Raw genomic sequence first — 21,962 nt, forward strand, 5'->3', positions numbered from 1 at the left:
CTCAAACTGAGTTTTTTGTGCAGCTTTTTTGCGAGCAAAATATTCACATTTCAACATATCTACCAGCGTTGTTGATCCCCATATTAAGCTAATGATAGCTTAGATTGTCATAGTGGTGCACGTTTGCAAATGGCTTCTTGCAATTTATAAAGTCTAGGCAATATTAAATATTTAGCTAATCATCTGTTTACTTACAAAACAAATAGAAATGTACTGTCCTCGTCTTGTTCTAAGTACAATTTAAAGTGCTATATTTTTGGGAAATCAACCACTTATTAAGATTTTTTTACAACCAAAAATATTAAAATCCTGTAGGCAAGCATACTGCAACGCACAGTAGCTTTTCTTTCTTTTAGATGTTAAAAAACAGTACACACTTTAAAAAAATGATGAAACATTGATTCCTGGGCATGCCATTGTTGTGCATTCCACATGCCTTATTCTAATAAACTATTTCTAGCTATGTTTTCTATTCTAGGAGACATTGCTATGGAGCAAGTATTGATCTCCGTGCATGCCACATGCTCAGAGGGTCAGCATGCTTACTAGGGATAAGCTTCACAAGCCTTGGATGGTGGCCTTGGTGCTCAAATAGTCAGGCAGGCAGGAAGCACCTACTTGTTACATGGACAGGCACAAAGACCACAGAATTGTCCTAGATCCGTCAAGTTCTTTTCTGCTTCTTTCATGTCCTGATTGATTTGGTCCATTCCACCTTCGATGTGCTCCAGTTGTTCTGATTAAACACAAGTATTTTATCGCCACAGATTGAAGCAGATGGAAAAGGACAAAGAAAAGAGACAAACCTCAGACATTCACTGTGACAAGAACTGGACACCACAGTGCAGAGTCGGCACCCAGTACCTACTTGTTACAAGGACATGTGAAAAGACCACAGCATTTCCCTAAATCTTTTAAATTTTTCTCTGCCTCCTTCATGTCTTGGTTGATATGGTTCATGCCTTCTTCAACACGATCGAGTTGTTCTGGTCAGGACAAAGGGATGACAGTGTGGAATGAATTATGATTTTTTTAAAGATATGAAAATGACTGTGGTAATTTAAATTATATATAAACATTTCAATGCATTTTCTGTAGATGCATTGCTGTTGTGAGGTATCTGCATCTGAGTGGGAATTTAAATATTATTCTTTTCAAACGTTAGTGGACTTAAATCAAAAAAGATGTGTAAAATATTTTGTAAACATAATATGGTGATATGATGCATAAAATGTCTTACCTATAATTTAATTAGGCTAAAGTTACATTGTATTAGTTCAAAGGAAAATCTAGGAACAACAAAGCAACATACTGAAGAATTATTCTTATTGTTTTCTCTATTGATACCATGTACATTTTGTAGACTGTGGGGTAGGAAGGAACAAACAATATTTAAATACGTATTAAAATATCAATGTCATTATTCAGCTTGAGAGAAAACAATACTGCTAATTTATAGCATGGCATCTATCAAATCTAGACTTACAAGGTTGTCGCAAGTAAATCTGTAAGCAATGACTAACACATATTAAAAATTACAATGGGATGCAAAACGGGTATATCAAAAGCACAGGCAACTTTAATTTTACATAATTACGACATGTGGCCAAATGCAAGGGCACAGCCATAATAGTTGTAATTTTTTCTTCCTTTATGGTATTTCTTAACAAGTACTTGAAAACTTGCATACACAAATCTAGCTAACTATAAATATTTAACATGAGCAAAATTAAGATTGTGAGCTTACTAGCCTTTGTTGACTGTACATAGATTACAACTCAATTAGCATTTGTATCATTTTGTTTATACACTGTTCAGAAAACATTTTGGGACTATAGATCTGTGTAATGTGGAAGTGTGATCACATACAGCTTGCTGGCCAAAGGTAAGGATAACAGCTGAGGATGACATTCAGGGTCCCCTGGTTCTGATAAAATGATTGTTATTCCTATGCCAAGCATTAATCTCTAGTCACACAGGTATACCACCCCATGTGAATGCCAGTTGGGAGAGGAAAGCTCTCAACTGAGTACATTTGTCTCTTAAATATGCATTCTGAATGGTTAAGTGAATGAAAGCTTTATCCATCTTACTTCAAAACCATGTGTTTTGGGCCAAGGAGTAAAAGGATGTGATCTAGGGCCAGATGTAGGAAGCGTTTTGCGCCTTGCAAACGGCGAAAAATGCAGTTTGCGCGGCGCAAAAGGCTGAACGCGATGCAGAGTCACATTTTGCGAGTTGTTACCGACTCGCAAAATGTGATTCCGACTCGCAAATAGGAAGGGGTGTTCCCTTCCTATTTGCGACCGCTCGCAACCAACTCGCAGTTACCATCCACTTGAAGTGGATGGTAACTGATTCGCAAGTGAATGCCCACTCTGAAAAAATCGAAACCAAATGGTTTCGGAATTTATTCTTTTTGCAGCTCGTTTTCCTTTAAGGAAAACGGGCTGCAAAGAGAAAAAAAAAACTGCTTTATTAAAAAAGCAGTCACAGACATGGTGGTCTGCTGTCTCCAGCAGGCCACCATCCCTGTGAGTGGCTAGACTCACTATGGGGTCGCAAACTGCGACCCACCTCGTGAATATTCATGAGGTGGGTCTTTGCGACCCCATAGCGAGTCGCAGAAGGTGTCTGAGACACCTTTCTGCATCTCGGATTGCGCGTTGCAATTTGCGAGTCGCTATGACTCGCAAATTGCAAGTCGCAATCGGATACCTACCTACATCTGGCCCCTAGTGTTTTAACGCAGAATATTTAAATCAAAGTCCCTGTTCATCCTTTTGCAATAATGTAGTCTAATGAAAAGCAACTCTCTCCCTTTGATCCTCTATTACCTTTCTGTGCATTTAAGTGAAATAAGCAATTGTACCATTTAAAGAGACCCATTTGTAAGTTTTATTTTAACCACTTTAAACTTACTCTGTTGACTATGAGCTACAATAGTGAATGTTGCCTAAAAGGTGGCACACTGAACAAAAAGCAGCCCTCGTATAAAATAATTCCTGGCCACCCCCACATTTCACCAAGCTAACAACCCAAAACTCTTGAAAGGGAATTAAAATGGTTCTCACTCACTGGAAACATTTCAACAGTCAATTTCACAAAACTAATTAACTTTCCCAGTAATTCATACTGTACTACTGTTCTTAAAACACTATTTCTCATAGATAGTGTACCATGTTTGTGTCAATGGTAATAATATTGTGCACTCACTACAGAACACTAATTTGAACAGCATGGAAATAGGTAAATACATTTGTACTGCAAGCGGAACAAGCGGAATAGTGAACAAGCTTGGCTTTCTTCAGTGTTCGGAGAAGAAAACTTTGAAAATTAACATGAAATAATTATGAACTAATGTATAATAATGCCACGTAGAAAATGTATTAATGAATTTTGCTAAAACGTGTGCTTGAAATGTGCCCACAGGGAGTGGCCGCCAACATATACAGGGACTAATGAAACTGACTAACAATGTTGAAATGTTATGTTATGATATGATTTTACACTAATAATAATAGATATATGTAGAGGTTTTGCTAATAAATTATTAGGCCTTAGTTAGCATGAGTCGAGGCCTAGCTACCTGACTCTCATATTAAATGTGTTTTTCTAACGTGCAGTGTGCTGACTTGCTGAAGGGCATTAACTCTTGTTTTTCTTCAAACTAGAAGCTGAATGTAACTGTAGTAGATCCGTTCTCATGAAAGTCGACTTGTTTGTAGAAACATTTTAGTTGAATGCAACACTGTAGACCAGTAGCAGGTACAAGGTCGCCTGAATCGGTAAAGACAATGGAGCCACTGACCGAAGATGTGCAAAAGATCACAAGACTATGAAATCATATTGGACATTCCACCGGCTAAAGACGTCAATCAGAAGGACCAATAAAATACGTGAGAACTGTTATGGGTTGACAAATTCAAAGAGCTAATATGAAGACAATTGGTTAAAGATAGTGGGGTGCAACTCCTTGTCCAACCAAATTTTAGGGGAATGTACAACGAAAAGGGAATAAAAACCCTTGACACCAGGAAGTAGACTAGAGACTAGAGAATAAGAGACGAGGAGAGAGTTAGGGAGATGCTGATGCGATTTGCTATGACCCAGACACTTTGTCACTCTGCAGAGAGACTTTGCTATTTGGTTCTTAAAACCATTCTTGGCTTATATATATTGCCCATTTACACTTTACCTCTTTATGAGGGAAGTGCCCCTTTTTTTCCGATTGCTGTATTCCAGATGGCGAACCAACTGATGTCCTGAGGACGAAGACCGAACCTGAGTGCTGACCCAAATACAGAGGGTAACTATATGACAATGAAATTGTAATTGTCTGTTTGCTTTTCCTTTCTAGGTACCAACTGCTTCTTTTGACAGAGAGCATAGCTAGATGTTTTTCTTAATTGGTGTTACTAAATTGTTTTGCATGAAGCCCAACATGCCAATGCTAATTCGAGGTTAGGAGAGGGGTTCACTAAACTGACGCAGACAAATGACTGAATCTATGCTTTGTTGAATAAAGTGATGATGATACTCTGCTAAAGATAACCTATGCTGACGCTGTGTTATATTCTAATGTTTGTGATTCTTGCTTTGATGAAATCTTATCAGAGTTGCCATATGGTGACTATGCTAATGTGTTTCTTGGTTTTGAGACTAATAAACTTGCTAATAGAATTGTAATTAATAGGGAATAAACTTCACAAAATCATATTAAACTGGTGTGGTTATTCATGACTGAAAGGTCATGGTAGTCTTTAGAGTTTATTAAATGTCCTTGAATAATTTGAATTGTCATATTACTGTGAACTTTGATGACATTACTGACATATTGATTGACATGCTGATTAGCTATCTCGTCCCAAGGTGTCTTCAATCAGGGTCAAAAGATTCATTGGCCTAAAACGAGTCCTAAAGTGAGCACATTAGTCTTAAAGGGACGCGTTAACAGTTCTGGTAGCAGAGCGACGGTTTAGGCCCTTTGGGGCCCTGGGACGGAGGACTATTGTTTAAATTGTTTTTTCGAGATAATGCAAATTGGAGGTATGATAGGTTTCTAAATTCCCCATGACTTTCCCGGAATCTCGGAGCCTGCCTAAGTGAGTTGGGTATGCTCTCGATGTTTTAATATGTGTGGTGTAGAATTTGCGCTTGCTCAGCTTATGCATATTGCAGGTGTTTTGTGAAGTTTGTGTGGATTCAGGTCAGGTAATGTTGTTTTAGTAGGAGTGGGCGTTCTCCGCAGTATGAGAGTAGGGAAGTCGGCGAACTTCATGTGAGTGTGGCGCTTTGTGCTAAAAAATTATCCACGTGGTTGTTGGTGATGTACGGACCCGTCGTGGTCTAAGACTCCGGAGTATATTGACAAGTGTAGGAGACACTTGGGTTTATGTTGTAATTTGTGCGGTTTAATAGGTCAATCGGGCATGGTGACAAGTCGAGTTTGAGTCAAATTGTGTGAGTGAAACCTTCGATGGAGATTTGACAAGTTCTAAAGTGCACTAGAGCAAACCATTGACAAGTCGAGAGAAGGATTTGCAGGTCGAATTCTGCTTGCGAGTGAGGGAGCTGAGAAGGAGAGAGTAGCGGCCGAAACTTCAAGTGAAATATCTGTAAAGTTCTGAAGCGATTGTGTTACCCTTCCTGTAGTAAACCGACAAATTTGGGTTTTGTTGTTAAAGGTGCTCGCAATATATTGCATTAGTTTTGTGTGAGGACAAGGCGCAAGACTTTGTCAGCTGCTGTATGTGTGAGTGTGACGTCAGTGGTGCCGCGCTGGGATAGGTCAGTTGCCGAGAGGGGTCGTGCACGGATTGGCAGCCGTCCGCGAGAGGCAAATGGCTGAGGAAGGTGGGTGAAGAGTGTTCTGGGAATTAAAAGTCACTTCCTGATTAGATTCAAAACAAAATAAAAGACGCAAAAATGAAGTTTTTCAAGGCTTTAAAGAGTGCCTGGAAGGGAGATACATATATTATGGTGAGTGAAGGGGAGCCTACACTGCCTGAGGGTACTCCAGCTTATATTGTAATGGAGGAAAAGGGAGTCGCGCCATATCTTTGGATGAAGCAGTGGCGCAAATTAACAGAGAAGGAGGGATGTTTAGCGTTTCCGGACCATGGAACGTTTAACACAAGAATTTTAGAGAACCTGAAGTGGATGTTAAGTGTACAAAAGCCGCCTCTGAGACCAGCTCAGTATGAGGCCCAGCCTGAGAGAAATGGGATGGCAGATGGGCAAAGAAAAGAGATAAGGAGAAAGGCGAAGGTCCAGAACCAAAACAGGCTAAAGCCGCACCGGACACAGGGACAATAAAATTTTTACCAATGAGAGAGACAGCAGAAGGGGTTCTAGTCCATGTACAGTGGTCTAGGGGAGACATCCTGTCATTCACAAATGATTATCCCAGGTTGAGGGAGAAGCCAATAGAATGGTACCAGCAGACGGACAGGTTTGTGAAGCTGGCAAAATGTCTCTGGGAGGACTTGAATACCCTGTTTGAGATTATAGTTCCACATGACTTATGGCTTGAGTGCAAGAGAGGTGTGGACTGGCCGACAGAGGAACCGGCAAGGGCTAAGGTGACTGGAGCACCATCTGAGAAGGTGATGAAGTATTATCAAGTGATTGAGTTTTTGAAGCAGAAAGTGTCGCTGAAAGTGACTGATTGGCAGAAAATCGATCGAACATCACAGGAGGCTAAAGAATCGATTCATGCCTACTATGAGAGATTGTTGAAGGCATTCAAACATTACAGTGGTATTGAGGTCATTGAGCCAAAAGACATGAATCATCTTGTGTTCTGGTTTGTTGAAGGGCTGAGACCAGAGATTAGCCAGGTGATTAAGAATCATTTGTTCCGTTGGCAAGCAAAGCCGATTGATGAGGTGTTGCAGTATGCAAAATACTGCAGTGACGAAATTGAGTTGAAACAGAGAAAGTTGAAAGAGAAGGTGACGGTGATGCAGATTAAGGCAGCGCAAGCAGGGATGCAGGGGAACAGAATACAGCAGGTGGTACAACAACAACCGCAAGGGAATGGCATGTTTCAAGCACAACCGAGAGGTCGAGGTCGAGGTTTTGTGAACCGTGGTCCAGACTTGAATACTGTTGTGGTTCAAAATGATGTGCAGGGAATGAAAAAGGTGTCACCATGTCACGCATGCGGGGGCGTGGGGCATTGGTAGCGGGAATGCCCAATGGTGGTGCAGGATGGTGTTGTTCAACAAGGCAATGATGTCAGTATCTTTCAAAATGTGAGGGGTCCAAAAATGAAGGGTCAAAATCAGAACTTCCAGAATAACATGGTACAAATGCAGGGGTTACAGCCCATGCAGCAAATACAAATGCCGCGCATTCAACCAGCACAAATGCAGCAGGTACAACAGCAGGTTCCCATGGTACCTAGACAGCAAATGCAAATACCATTAGCTCCAATGGGACAGCAACAGGTGATGCTTCCTCAAAAGGTCACAGGGCAGACAATGAGTCAAAATAACACAGTACAGCAGTTCCCATTGCGTGGTGAGGATGGAATAAACGATGAATGATCGGATGATTGTTCACATAGTGAAGAGTGCAGGCTTGCTGCGTCCCTAGAAGTAGATCAGAGGGGACCCTATGTAGAGGAAAAGGTGATGGGTCAAAGGTTTTGTTCCTAGTTGATACAGGAGCTACACGCTCTACAGTCAGAAGTGCAGAGGTTCCGAAATGACCACTTTCGGGGCGTACCATAAGAGTGGTAGGAGTAGCAAATCAGTTTCTGACAAATCCGATTACAGACCCAGTCCAGGTTGAAATTGGCAACTTCCAGGGACTGCACAAGTTTGTAGTCTGTGATTCTATTCCAGTATCCCTACTGGGAAGAGACTTGCTGTGCCAAACGAGGTGTTCAATTACCTGTTCCAATGAAGGGATTGAGGTCCAGACAAACAGTGATGATGAAGGGGACGATGGACTATTTTCAGAGTTAGAGACGAAGATTCCAAATGAGGAATACCCTTTGATAACATTATTCCCAATGCTTACAGTGAATGGCTTGCCACCCGAGTTGCAGGGGACAGTGACAAAGAAAGTGTGGGACCTGACAGGAAAAGAAGTGGGACTGATAAAAGGAGTAGAACCAGTCAAAGTACAGGTTAAGCCGAATGCAGTGTTCTCTCAGGTATCGCAGTACCACATGGCACAAGATGTCCTCATTCAAGTAGCGCAGATAATTGCGGACTTTGTGAAGCAAGGGGTTCTGAAAGAAGTGCTGAGTAGCCTGTGTAATTCACCAATAATGGGTTTGAAAAAGCCTTGTGGGAAGGTTCGAATTGTTCAAGACCTAAGGAAAATAAACAAGATTGTGGTAAAATGCTGCCACATAGTGCCAAATCAAGCAGTGATCATGTTTCAGGTTCCGTGTGATGCAGAATGGTTCACAATTGTGGACCTGTCCCAAGCATTCTTTTTGGTGCCTCTCCATGAGGACAGCCAATTTCTCTTCAGTTTCAAATTCCTGGATAAGGTGTACAGTTAGTGCAGAATTCCTCAAGGTTTTTCTGAGATACATTCCATCTTTAATCAGATATTGAAGAAGGATTTGGAGTCGTTAGAACTGCCTTTCAGTTCAACTCTAGTACAGTACATTGATGATTTGTTAATTGTGTCCAGAACAAAAGACGACTGCAGGTATGACACAATTGCCTTACTGAACCATTTGGGAAAGAACGGACATAGAGGCCCTCATTACAACATTGGCGGTAAAAGCTGCTTACCGCCGTGCAGAAGACCGCCAACACACCGCCGCAGAAATCCGCCACAGCTATTATGACCCACAGCACGGAATCCTCCAAAATTCAGACACCCACACAAGTCCGCCACACCAAAGGTCAGTGATAAACTGGTGAAAACAAAACCTCCACCGTCACGCCAACAGAAATACGCCCACAATATCACGACACACGAATCCACGTGGCGGTCTTTCAACCGCGGTATTCCATTGGCGGTACTCACCGCCGCGCTCAAAATACACACACATATACAAAACACAGCCACATTGGACAAATCGAAATACACACACCTGATACACATACACACACCACTCCCTCACACCCAATACAATATAAAACACACACCCACATCACCCACAAACCCCTTCGACCACAATTGAGAAAGAAGCACACAGAGAGACACCACCACCAAGAATACTAGCATCCACAGGCACACAACACCATCACCCACATAACTTCCACTCACCTCACACAACACCCCACTACATATCAGCACACTTATCACCACACACACCACCCCACACATCACCCACACCACCCCATGGAACGGCAAAGACACCCCAGGTTCTTGGAGGAGGAGCTCAGGGTCATGGTGGAGGAAATCGTCTGGGTAGAGCCACAGCTATTCGGATCACAGGTGCAGCACACCTCCATTGCAAGGAAGATGGAGCTATGGCGAAGAATAGTGGACAGGGTCAACGCAGTGGGACAGCACCCAAGAAATCGGGATGACATCAGGAAGAGGTGGAATGACCTATGGGGAAAGGTGCGTTCCGTGGTCTCAAGACACCACCTTGCGGTTCAGCTGACTGGCGGCGGACTCCCACCTCCTCCCCCACAACTAACAACATGGGAGTAGCAGGTCTTGGCGATTCTGCATCCTGAGGGCCTCGCAGGAGCAGATGGCGGACTGGACTCTGGTGAGTCAAATTTTAACTATTACATCCCTCACCCTACCTGCATGCCAACACATACCCCCACCCTCACCCTCACCCCCATCACTCCAACTCCTCACAGATGTCCCACTATCACAAACCACACATCCCAACACCAAGCCCTGCATGCAACACCAAAGCATGGACACCCATCACCAAAGCATGCCCACTGCACAAACCCATACACCCCCCTAAACCATCATCACACAAGGTCCCACACAGGAATGCAAGCACTGGGGTACATGGTCCCCCACCCATTGCACACCATGCCACACACAGATGTAATAAACATCCTTTTATACCCCTGCAGGACCCCTACCCAACGTCACCGGACAGGAGGGTCCACACATGTCCACACTACCAACAGAAGAGGCCCACAGTGATGACAGCAACTCTGTCCAACTGGATCTAGATGACCAGCCCGGCCCATCGGGGACCTTGGGACAGTCGGTTCCCCTGACACAGTCACAGGCCACCACAGAGCTTCCCCCCTCTGGAAACACCAGCACCCACCCAGCGGGCCCATACCTCTGTTCCCAGGACACGTCAATCAGCAGTGTGTCCACCACTACAGGGAATCCAGGCTAACCCACCACCCCAACAACAACAGGGACCTGGGGGCAGAGGCAGTGGGCACACGCTCCAGGGGACAGAGGCCTAGGAACACAGGGGAATTTGGAGGGCTGCTGTGCGACAGGGGGAGGACAGGCCAAGGGAACCCACTCTCCACAAGGCCCTCTCCTCCATCATGGGAGCCTACCATCACTCCCAGGAGACAATGGCAAAGGTACTGGCCAAGTTTCAGGAGACCCAGTGCCTGCAGGAGGAACAGTATTTGGGCTTCAGGGAGGAACTCAGATCCATCAATTCCACCCTGGGCACCATCGTAGGGGTGCTGAAGGAAGTACTCAACACCAGGAGGGACACTGTGGCACAACAAGGGGCCCCTGACACTAGCATGGACGATGAACTACCCACCACCTCTGCCGGCGCTAGTGGAAAGGAGGCACCGCCACAGGACCACCACACCAGCACCCCACCCCCTGCAGAGGGAGAACCATCCCGCAAACGGTCCCTGAGATCCAGGACAAAGACAGAGAACGATGCCAAGACCCCCGCCAAGAAATGAGACCACCCTGAATGTCATCCTTCTGTCCCACTTTGTCACCCTGCCCATCCTTAAACTGCCCCAGCTCCACTTTCTATGCCCATTTGGGCAATGCACCTGTGAGACTAATAGACTGGACTCTGCCATGGACATTCCTCCTCCATCACCCCTCACCATTTTGCAACCCCCCCCCAATATTTTGCACTTAAATAAACACCCTTGAAGCACAAAACAATCTGGAGTCAGTCTGTGATTTTGGAATAGTGTATTAGCAATTACCTGGCAAAAAGCTCTTTCAGTTGTAATGTCAACATACCTATGTCACACAGCTCTAATCCACGAGGAATCAAAGCAGATGTGTAAGGAAATGGCTCCCTGTTGCAATTACCCCCACTTTTTGCCTGATACTGATGCTGACTTGACTGAGAAGTGTGCTGGGACCCTGCTAACCAGGCCCCAGCACCAGTGTTCTTTCACCTAAAATGTACCATTGTTTCCACAATTGGAACACCCCTGGCACACAGATAGGTCCCTTGTAAAAGGTACCAGTGGTACCAAGGGCCCTGTGACCAGGGAAGGTCCCTAAGGGCTGCAGCATATGTTGTGCCACCCTAAGGGACCCCTCACCTAACACATGCACACTGCCATTGTAGATTGTGTGTGTTGGTGGGGAGAAAAAGGCATCCCCCTCAGGATGCCATGCCCACAAAATACTGCCTGTGGCATAGGTAAGTCACCCCTCTAGCAGGCCTTACAGACCTAAGGCAGGGTGCACTATACCACAGGTGAGGGCATAGCTGCATGAGCAATATGCCCCTACAGTGTCTAAGTCTATTCTTAGACATTGTAAGTACAGTGGGGCCATATTAAGTATATGGTCTGGGAGTTTGTCAAAAACGAACTCCACAGCTCCATAATGGCTACTCTGAATACTGGGAAGTTTGGTATCAAACTTCTCAGAATAATAAACCCACACTGATGCCAGTGTTGGATTTATAAAAAAATGCAATCTTAGAGATGCCCCCTGTATTTTACCCAATTGTTCAGTGCATGACTGACTGGTCTGTGCCAGCCTGCTGCTGAGAGACGAGTTTCTGACCCCATGTGGTGAGGGCCTTTGCGCTCTCTGAGGACAGAAACAAAAGCCTGCTCTGGGTGGAGGTACTTCACACCTCCCCCCTGCAGGAACTGTAACACCTAGCAGTGAGCCTCAAAGGCTCAGGCTTCATGTTAAAATGCTCCAGGGCAATCCAGCTAGTGGAGAAACCCCGCCTCCTGGACACAGCCCCCACTTTTGGCGGCAAGTCCAGGGGAGATAATCAGAAAAACAAGGAGGAGTCACCCACCAGTCAGGACAGCCCCTAAGGTGTCCTGAGCTGAGGTGACCCCTGCCTTTAGAAATCCTCCATCTTGATTTTGGAGGATTCCCCCAATAGGAATATGAATGTGCCCCCCTCCCCTCAGGGAGGAGGCACAAAGAGGGTGTATCCACCCTCAAGGACAGTAACCATTGGCTACTGCTCTCCCAGACCTAAACACACCCCTAAATTCAGTATTTAGGGGCTCCCCAGAACCTAGGAAACTAGATTCCTGCAACCTGAAGACGAAGAAGGACTGCTGACCTGAAAGCCCTGCAGAGAAGACGGAGACACCAACTGCTTTGGCCCCAGCCCTACCGGCCTGTCTCCCCACTTCAAGAAAAACTGCAACAGCGACGCGTTCCCCAGGGTCCAGCGACCTCTGAAGCCTCAGAGGGCTACCCTGCATCTAAAAGGACCAAGAACTCCTGAGGACAGCGGCTCTGCTCCAAAGAAGAAACAACTTTGCAACAAAGAAACAAACTTTAAAGGACTGCACGTTTCCCGCCGGAAGCGTGAGACTTTCCACTCTGCACCCGACGCCCCCGGCTCGACCTGCGGAGAAACAACACTACAGGGAGGACTCCCCGGCATCTGAGACCCTGTGAGTAGCCAGAGTTGACCGCCCTGATCACCCCCAGCGACGCCTGCAGAGGGAATCCAGCCGCGACTGCCTGCTTCTAAGAACCCGACGCCTGGTAAAGACACTGCACCCGCAGCCCCCAGGACCTGAAGGATCTGACTTCCAGTGCAGAAGCGACCCCCAGGTGGCCCTCTCCCTCGCCCAGGTGGTGGCTACCCCAAGGAGCCCCCCCCTTGCCTCCCTGCTTCGCTGAAGAGACCCCCGGGTCTCCCATTGAACTCCATTGCAAACCCGACGTCTGTTTGCACTCTGCACCTGGCCGCCCCCGTGCCGCTGAGGGTATACTTTTTATGCTGACTTGTGTCCCCCCGGATGCCCTACAAAATCCCCCTAGTCTGCCCTCCGAAGACGCGGGTACTTACCTGCTGGCAGACTGGAACCGGGGCACCCCCTTCTCCATTGAAGCCTATGAGTTTTGGGCACCACTTTCACCTCTGCACCTGACCGGCCCTGAGCTGCTGGTGTGGTAACTTTGGGGTTGCCAAGAACCCCCAACGGTGGGCTACCTTGGACCCAACTTTGAACCCTGTAGGTGGTTTACTTACCTGCAAAACTAACAAATACTTACCTCCCCAGGAAGTGTTGAAATTTGCAGTGTCTAGTTTTAAAATAGCTTATTGCCATTTTTGCCAAAACTGAATGTGCTATTTTGCTGATTCAAAGTTCCTATGATACCTAAGTGAAGTACCTTTCATTTGAAGTATTGATTGCAAATCTTGAACCTATGGTTCTCAAAGTAAACTAAGAAAATATACTTTTCTATACAAAAACCTATTGGCCTGGAATTGTCTTTGAGTGTGTGTTCCTCATTTATTGCCTGTGTGTGTACAACAAATGCTTAACCCTACCCTCTGATAAGCCTACTGCTCGACCACACTACCACAAAATAGAGCATTAGAATTATCTATTTTTGCCACTATCTTACCTCTAAGGGGATCCCTTGGACTCTGTGCATGCTATTTCTTACTTTGAAATAGTACATACAGAGCCTACTTCCTACAAGATGTCACACAGTGGGACCCACATCTGTGAAATCGTAAGGGAAAGTGACAACTCAATGACCATACACTGGGTGAAAACGACAGACAGTAGAGAGGTAATAGTGTTAAAGTACATGTAGTAGGCAGGTTTGTATTCTTACTTGTGTCTCACTGGAAATATTGCTGGATCACCGAGTCCCTGTTGTCCATGTCCTCTTCTTCTGCTTCCTCGTCTTCACTGTCCACAGGCTCCACAGCTGCAACAACACCGCCATCTGGACCATCCTCCTGCAGAAAAGGCACCTGTCGTCGCAAAGCCAAGTTGTGAAGCATACATCAGGCCACGATGATCTGGCACACCTTCTTTGGGGAGTAGAATAGAGATCCACCTGTCATATGGGGGCACCTGAACCTGGCCTTCAGGAGGCCGAAGGTCCGCTCGATTATCCGCAGTGTTCGCCCATGGGCCTCATTGTAGCATTCATCTGCCCTTGTCCTGGGATTCCTCACTGGGGTCAGTAGCCATGACAGGTTGGGGTAACCAGAGTCACCTGCAAATGGCGAGGGACAACTGTTAGACACACACTATCCTGTAGGGATAACCCCAGACCCAGACAACCATTCCCTCTGTCTTGCTTCCAGGTGCTCACCTAATAGCCACACACGGTGCCTCTGGAGTTGACCCATCACATAAGGGATGCTGCTATTCCACAGGATGTAAGCGTCATGCACGGAGCCTGGGAACTTGCCATTCACATGGGAGATGTACTGGTCTGCCAAACACACCATCTGCACATTCATGGAATGATAACTCTTCCGGTTTCTGTACACCTGTTCACTCCTGTGGGGGGGACCAAAGTCACATGGGTCCCATCAATGGCACCTATGATGCTGGGGATATGTCCCAGAGCATAGAAATCACCTTTCACTGTAGGCAAATCCTCCACCTAAGGGAAAATGATGTAGCTCCGCATGTGTTTCAGCAGGGCAGACAACACTCTGGACAACACGTTGGAAAACATAGGCTGGGACATCCCTGATGCTATGGCCACTGTTGTTTGAAATGACCCACTTGCAAGGAAATGGAGCACTGACATCACCTGCACTTGAGGGGGGATTCCTGTGGGATGGCGGATAGCTGACATCAGGTCTGGCTCCAACTGGGCACACAGTTCCTGGATTGTGTCACGGTCAAGCCTGTATGTGATGATCACATGTCTTTCCTCCATTGTCGACAGGTCCACCAGCGGTTTGTACACCGGAGGATGCCGCCATCTCCTCACATGTCCCAGCGGACGGTGCCTATGAAGGACAACAGCGAGCACAGAGTCAAACAACTCAGAGGGACGTACCCACAGCTTACACAGAGCACAAATCCTAATCCAAAAAGTGGCCTGTATGTGTGTTGAGTCTAGGCCTAGGTATGTGCGACGCACTTAAAAATGAAGGCATGTTGGCCCCTGAAATGGCGGCTGCCTGACCTCTAAAGTGGGACAATGGGATGTGAGGTAACTGCGCTGGCGTTGTACACCGTTGCGGTAGGCGGCCGAAGACTGTGGCGCAATGCTGCATTGGTTAACATTGGACCCTATGGGTCCCAGGAGCCAATGACGATGTATGCCGGCGGTGACGGTACGCACCGCCGCGGACTTGCCCGCCATTTTCTATCTGTTCAATCACTCGATACCTGATCTTCGATAGGAGAGGACCTACACTGCAAGTGCTGCTGTAACCTCGGTCTGGAAGAGACAATGGCTCGAGTGTCTGGGGCAAGGGCCCCTGCCTTCACATCGGAGGAGTTGGAGAAACTCGTTGACGGGGTCCTCCCCCAGTACACGCTACAGTCCTCCAGACAAACCGGTAAGTAAACTGGGTCATGCTGTATGGGCTATGCCTGTGTGGAGTGGGGTGGATGTAAGAGGGGGGGAGATTACGGCGTGCATGAAACAACAGTGAATGCATGTGCCACAAGGCAAGGGTAGGGATGGGGGCCAATGACTGTGACGGTGCAGTTGGTAATAACATTTCTTTTCCCCATGTACAATTCATGTAAGTCAGCGCCGACCAGAAAAAATATATTTGGCGTGCCATCGCCAAGGACGTCCGGACCCTGGGGGTCTACCACAGATGGAGCACCCACTGCCGGAAAAGATGGGAGGGCATTCGCCGCTGGAGCAAAAAGATGGCGGAGGCTCTGCTGGGGATGGCCTCCCAATGTGGGAGGGGTGCCCGTCGCACCATGACCCCCGTGATGTTCAGGATCCTGGCGGTGGCGTATCCGGAGTTGGATGGGCGCTTGCGGGCATCACAGCAGCCACAAGGGGGTGAGTACACTCTCATTATGCTGATTTTGTGCGCAGTGGAGGTGTCTGGGTGGGGGAGGTGGGCTATGGTTTTCCCTAGGCCAGGGCGAGTTTAGTAGGCAAGGTCCCTCCATAAGGCAGCCCATGTGGCAACCCGCCCCACCTCTGTAGAGTACCAAGTACACCTAGTCATGCCCCTGTGTCATCCATGTGTGCAGATGTCGTCCATAGCCTAGTAGGCCATTTCCCAGGGATTGAACAGTGGAGCCAAGAGTGCGGCGTAGTGCAGGGGGATTCTGTGTCTGTCGTGTCCGCCAACTGTAGCGGTAATGCATGCACTCAACATGTCTTTCTTCTGTCGTCCCCCCCTTTTTGTGGTCTCCCTGTTCTTGTGTGCATTAGCATCATCAGGAGGAGGAGCAGTGGTACCGGAGCATGAGGGAGCTGCATCCCATATGGCCCTTGAGGGCGACACTACAGAGTCTGAATTCAACAGTGGGACGGAGGGCGAGGGGAGCTCCACGGCAGGGACAGGAGCTGAGACCAGCCACACGGACTTGTCCTCTGATGGGAGCTCCCTTGTGGTGGTGGCAACATCTGTGCCCCCACATCTACAGGTACAGCCGCCACCCCCCCTACCAGCACCGTCCTCCCAGCAGCCCCTCAGCCTTTGCCCCGTGCCCGCTCACCCAGGAGGGTGGGCATCACCTTTGCCCCAGGCACCTCAGCCCCTGCCCCAGTCACCCCTGCTGCCCTCAGTGAGGAGGCCATTGACCTCCTCAGGTCCCTCACTGTTGGGCAGTCTACCATTTTGAATGCCATCCAGGGTGTCGAAAGGCAGTTGCAACAAACCAATGCATTCCTGGAGGGCATTCATTCTGTTCAGGCGGCCCGTCAGCGAGCTTTTCAGACTCTGGGCTCAGCACTGATGGCAGCCATTGTCCCTGTCTGTAGTCTCCCCCCTCCAACTTCCTCCACCCAGACCCAATCCCCTGTACCCTAGCCTATCCCAAGCAAACCTTCAGACCAGCATGCACACACGTCATCACACAAGGGAAGCTCAGGCAAACATAAGCACCACACATCCCACAGGCACTCACACAAGCATCACACACATGCAGACACACCAACATCCACTGCCTCCACTGTGTCTCCCTCCTCCTTGTTTCCCTCCTCCCTCCCAGTCTCATCTACACTCACACCTGCATGCACTACATCTACAGCCACTACTGCCATCACCAGCACACCCACCACCACACCCCGCTCACGTGCAGTCACCACCCCCACTACCATTCACACGTCCCCTGTGTCCTCTCCCAGTGTGTCTGTGATGCCACCTCCCAAGATACACAAACGCAGGCACACACCCACCCAACAGCCATCCACCTCACGACAGCCTCCAGCACATGCACCTTCAACCAAAGTCACCAAAAGAACATCTCCTACAACCACAACCTCTTCCTTCACTTCCAAACCCCCTCCAGCTACCCGTCCCAGTGTCTCCCAAAAACTTTTCCTGTCCAACCTTGACCTCTTTCCCACACCTCCCCCACCCCGTCCGTGACCTAGGGCCCGACTCTCCAGGTCCCAACCTAGCACCTCAGCCACAACATCTCCAGGACCAGTGTGCCTGTAGTCACCGGAATATGGAGTGCACCGGCCACCAGGGCAGCCAGTGTGGCACGGAGCCACAGCACAGACAGTCCCCCACCTGTCAAGCATCAAAAGTTGGCCAGTGCCCGGCGGGAGAGGGGGAAGACTCCAGCCACCAAAGCCACTCCCAGGGGTCCCGGTGGGAGTGTGGAGTCAGCTGCGACACCTTCCAAGGTGGGGAAGGGCCACAAGAAACCCGGAAAGTCTGGGAAGAGCAGCACGGAGGAGGAGACCGCCATCATCCCCGCTGCCCAGAAGACCACCGCCAGCACCTGCCCTGCTGCCCAGGAGGCCACCGCCAGCACAAGCCCCCGCTGGGACAGAGAGGACCGCCAGCACAAGCCCTGCTGGGCTAGAGAGGACCACCAGCACAAGCCCCGCTGGGACAGAGAGGACTGGCATCACAAGTCCCGCTGGGACAGAGAGGGCCGCCAGCACAAGCCCCGCTGGGACAGAGAGGACCGCCAGCAGCTGAGTCACTGCAAAGGAGGCCCCCGCCTCAAGCAACACTGAACAGGGCACCGCCGCCTCATGCACCGCTGAACAGGGCACCGCCGCCTCATGCACCGCTGAACAGGGCACCACCGCCTCAAGCACCGCTGAACAGGGCACCGCCGCCTCATGCACCGCTGAACAGGGCACCGCCGCCTCATGCACCGCTGAACAGGGCACCGCCGCTACAAGCACCGTTGAACAGGGCACCGCCGCTACAAGCACCGCTGGCCCATGAGCGCCAAGGGCACTGACGCTACTGAGTCCGTCACAAGCAGGATGAAGCACTCTGGGCACAGAGCCCCCTCCAGAACCAGTGGATATTCCCATCCACTACCTCTGTCCTTAGCAGGATGAAGCACTCTGGGCACCATACCCCCTCCAGAACCAGTGGAGACTGGCATCCACTACCTATGTCCTTAGCAGGATGAAGCACTCTGGGCACCATGCCCCCTCCAGAACCAGTGGAGAATGGCATCCACTACCTCTGTCCTTAGCAGGATGAAGCACTCTGGGCACCATGCCCCCTCCAGAACCAGTGGAGCCTGTCATCCACTTGAGAGACTGTGGCTTTGCACTCCCCAGGATGGCAGTGGGCAACCCACCCACTGTATAGACTTGTGAGACTGTGGCTTTGCACTCCCCAGGATTGAACAGTGGGCAACCCGCCCACTGTAGAGACTTGAGATACTGTTGCTTTGCACTCCCCAGGATGGCACAGTGGGCAACCCACCCACTGTATAGACTTCAGAGACTGTGGCTTTGCACTCCCCAGGATGGCACAGTGGACAACCCACCCATTGTATAGACTAGAGAGACTGTGGCTTTGCACTCCCCAGGATTGAACAGTGGGCAACCCACCCACTGTATAGACTTGAGAGACTGTGGCTTTGCACTCCCCAGGATTGAAAGGGGGCAACCCACCCACTGTAGAGACTTGAGAGACTGTGGCTTTGCACTCCCCAGGAGTGAACAGTGGGCAACCTACCCACTGTACAGACTTGAGAGACTGTGGCTTTGCACTCCCCAGGATGGAACAGTGGGCATGTGCCCCCTTGTGGATTTGGCATTGTACACTCAACCGGCTGAGGTGCCCCCCCTTTCCCTACCCCTGAGGTGCCTGTTTTCTTGCTCTCTGATGCCCCTGCAGTGTTCTCTCCGTCATGGTCGGGGATCTTGTGTGGGCCTTGTCCATACCGTGTGGGCCCAGTGTTCCGCAGACTTCACTGGAGCACTACCTGGACTACTAAGCTTGGTGTATATATATATTTTTGCGTACTTGATTTTAATATATTACAATGGTTACACTCATTTCCTTTTGTCTTTGCATTCTTCCGGGAGGGTTGGGGGGTGTAACTATAATGTATAAATATCTATTAGTGTGTGTGTTGTAGTGGGTGAGGGTGGGGGTGGGGGTGTTGCGTGTCCCTGTTTTTCCCTCCCCCTCCCCTGTGTCGTAGGTGCAGAACTCACTGTTGTCTTCACCGCCGGCGTTCATGCTACTGGTAGAGGAGCAAGAAGATGAGGGCTGGCAGGATGTGCAGCTCGGGTTCCATGCTGTCCGGATTCCTCGTGGGGTATGTAGAGGTGAGCGTTTTCCCTTCAAAGTCCTGTTTCCGCCGTGTTTTTGTCCGCGGGGAATCCGCCCCGGAAAAGGTGGCGGATCGGCAGGTTGTGATACTGTGGGCGGTACATTGTCTTCCGCCTGTCTGTTGGCGGTGACCGCCAAGCTGTTTCTCTGTACCGCCGTGGCGGTCGGAGTGTTAAAGTGGCTGTCTTTTTGTTGGCGGTTTCCGCCACTGTCATAATTCAAATTGTTTTACCGCCGGCCTGTTGGCAGTCTTACCGATGCTTTAACACCGTCCGTCAGGGTTGTAATGACCACCAAAGTGTCCCCAAAGAAGCTACAATACTGTCAGAGAGAGGTGAAGTACTTAGGTCACCTGATTGAGAAACGGTTGAGAAAAATATCCAAAGAAAGAGTGATAGCCATATTGCAGATGAATCCCCCAACAACAAAGAGAGATGTCAGGATGTTTTTGGGAACGGTGGGCTACTGTCGTCAGTGGATTCCCAACTTCTCGATTATCTCTAAACCATTGGTGAAACAGACCGGCAAGGAAGTTCAGGATGACCCGGGTAACATAATCTTGTCCGAGAACGAAATGAAGGCGTTCATGGAGTTGAGATAATGTATGTGCAGGGCACCAGCTTTAGGTATGCCTGATTACACAAAGCCTTTTCTACTGTTTTGCCATGAACGTGATGCATGTTCTTTGTCTGTTTTAACACAGGTCCATGGAGGTGCAAACCGCCCACTTGCATATTTTTCAGCTACTTTGGACCCAGTCGCAGCAGCCTTACCGAGTTGTTTGCGTGCAGTTGCAGCAGTTGGTCAAAGCCTCACACAGTGTGAAGGCATAGTGATGGGACATCCCTAACAGTAATGGTTCCACATTCAGTTGAAATTCACAGACACAGCATATGACAAATGCTAGGTTGACTAAATACGAGACCGTTATACTGGGGTCTCCAAATGTGTCCCTAAAGAGATGTACTGTATTGAACCCGGCAACTTTACTTCCTATTGAAAATGCAAACATGAATGATGCTGAGGAAGTGGAACATGATTGTCTTGAGGTAACAGAACTATGCACCAAACCAAGACCTGACATCAAAGATACTCAGTTGGAAGAAAATGACTACATTATGTTTGTTGATGGTTCATGCTTGAGAGATTCAGTAGGAGTACTGAGAGCTGGATATGCCGTGTGTTCAATCACCGGTATTTTAGAAGCTTCCTGGCTTGAAAGAGTGTACTCTGCACAAGTGGCTGAATTAATTGCCCTTACTAAGGCATGCCATGCAGCTGAAAACCTGAAAGTCACTATCTATACTGACAGCAGGTACGGATTCGGAATTGTACATGATTTTGGCCAACTATGGTCACAGAGGGGTTTTATGACCTCTTCTGGTTCACCAGTGAAAAATGGCAAAAAGATTAAGGATTTGTTGCATGCGATTCAGTTACCTCTTGGAATTGCTGTGGTGAAATGCAATGCTCATGTTAAGTCACAAGACTTTGTGTCAATGGGAAACTATGCAGATCAAGTCGCAAGGTTTTGCTCATTGAACTGTATATCGTTCCGAGATCAGTGGGAATTGTTACCTGAAACTGAGAATGAAACATGTTTGAATTTTGCATTAAGGGTGGTTGACACATTAGATGAGCTAAAATCACTGCAAGGACGTGCCGGCAAAGAAGAGAAACGCTGTTGGCAGAGAATGCACTGTGTACAAAGAGCTGATAACTTATAGGTCTCAGAGGAGGGGAAAATGGTTTTGCCAAACAGTCTTCTGTCACAGTTTGAGAGGGTCTATCATGGCCAAGCCCATATAGGGAAAGACGCAATGATCAGGTTGTTCAAAATCGATTGGTTCAATCCAAAATTCAGACAAGCTGCAGAGGTTATCTGTCATAGGTGCATCATCTGTCAACAGATGAATGCAGGAAAAGGGACGGTGGTAAATATGAGCCACATTGTGAGAGCTGGCGGTTCATTTAGCAGGATGCAGATGGACTTCATTGAAATGCCTGTGTGTGGAGGACTGAGGTATGTGTTGGTGATTGTGTGTGTTTTTAGTCACTGGATTGAAGCTTACCCTACACGTAGGAATGACAGTCTCACAGTAGCAAAGCTGCTGCTTAGGGA

At 48.2% G+C, this 21,962-nt stretch overlaps 1 protein-coding gene across 5 annotated transcripts in view; it reads right to left on the reverse strand.

Annotated features, from left to right (window-relative positions):
• LOC138295682 (synaptosomal-associated protein 25-like) overlaps window positions 1-21,962 on the reverse strand; it is a 593,575-nt gene that overhangs the window by 83,103 nt on the left and 488,510 nt on the right. For 4 of the 5 annotated variants that reach the window (XM_069234122.1, XM_069234124.1, XM_069234121.1 and 1 more), the window contains one exon: window positions 619-736. In XM_069234122.1, the coding sequence (XP_069090223.1) occupies window positions 619-736 (118 nt within the window). Of the gene's footprint in view, window positions 1-618; window positions 737-868; window positions 987-21,962 lie in introns of all 5 variants that reach the window. The other variant, XM_069234125.1, reaches the window with a different exon arrangement.

Source organism: Pleurodeles waltl, chromosome 5 (genome assembly GCF_031143425.1).
Source record: "Pleurodeles waltl isolate 20211129_DDA chromosome 5, aPleWal1.hap1.20221129, whole genome shotgun sequence".
Lineage (NCBI taxonomy): Eukaryota > Metazoa > Chordata > Amphibia > Caudata > Salamandridae > Pleurodeles > Pleurodeles waltl.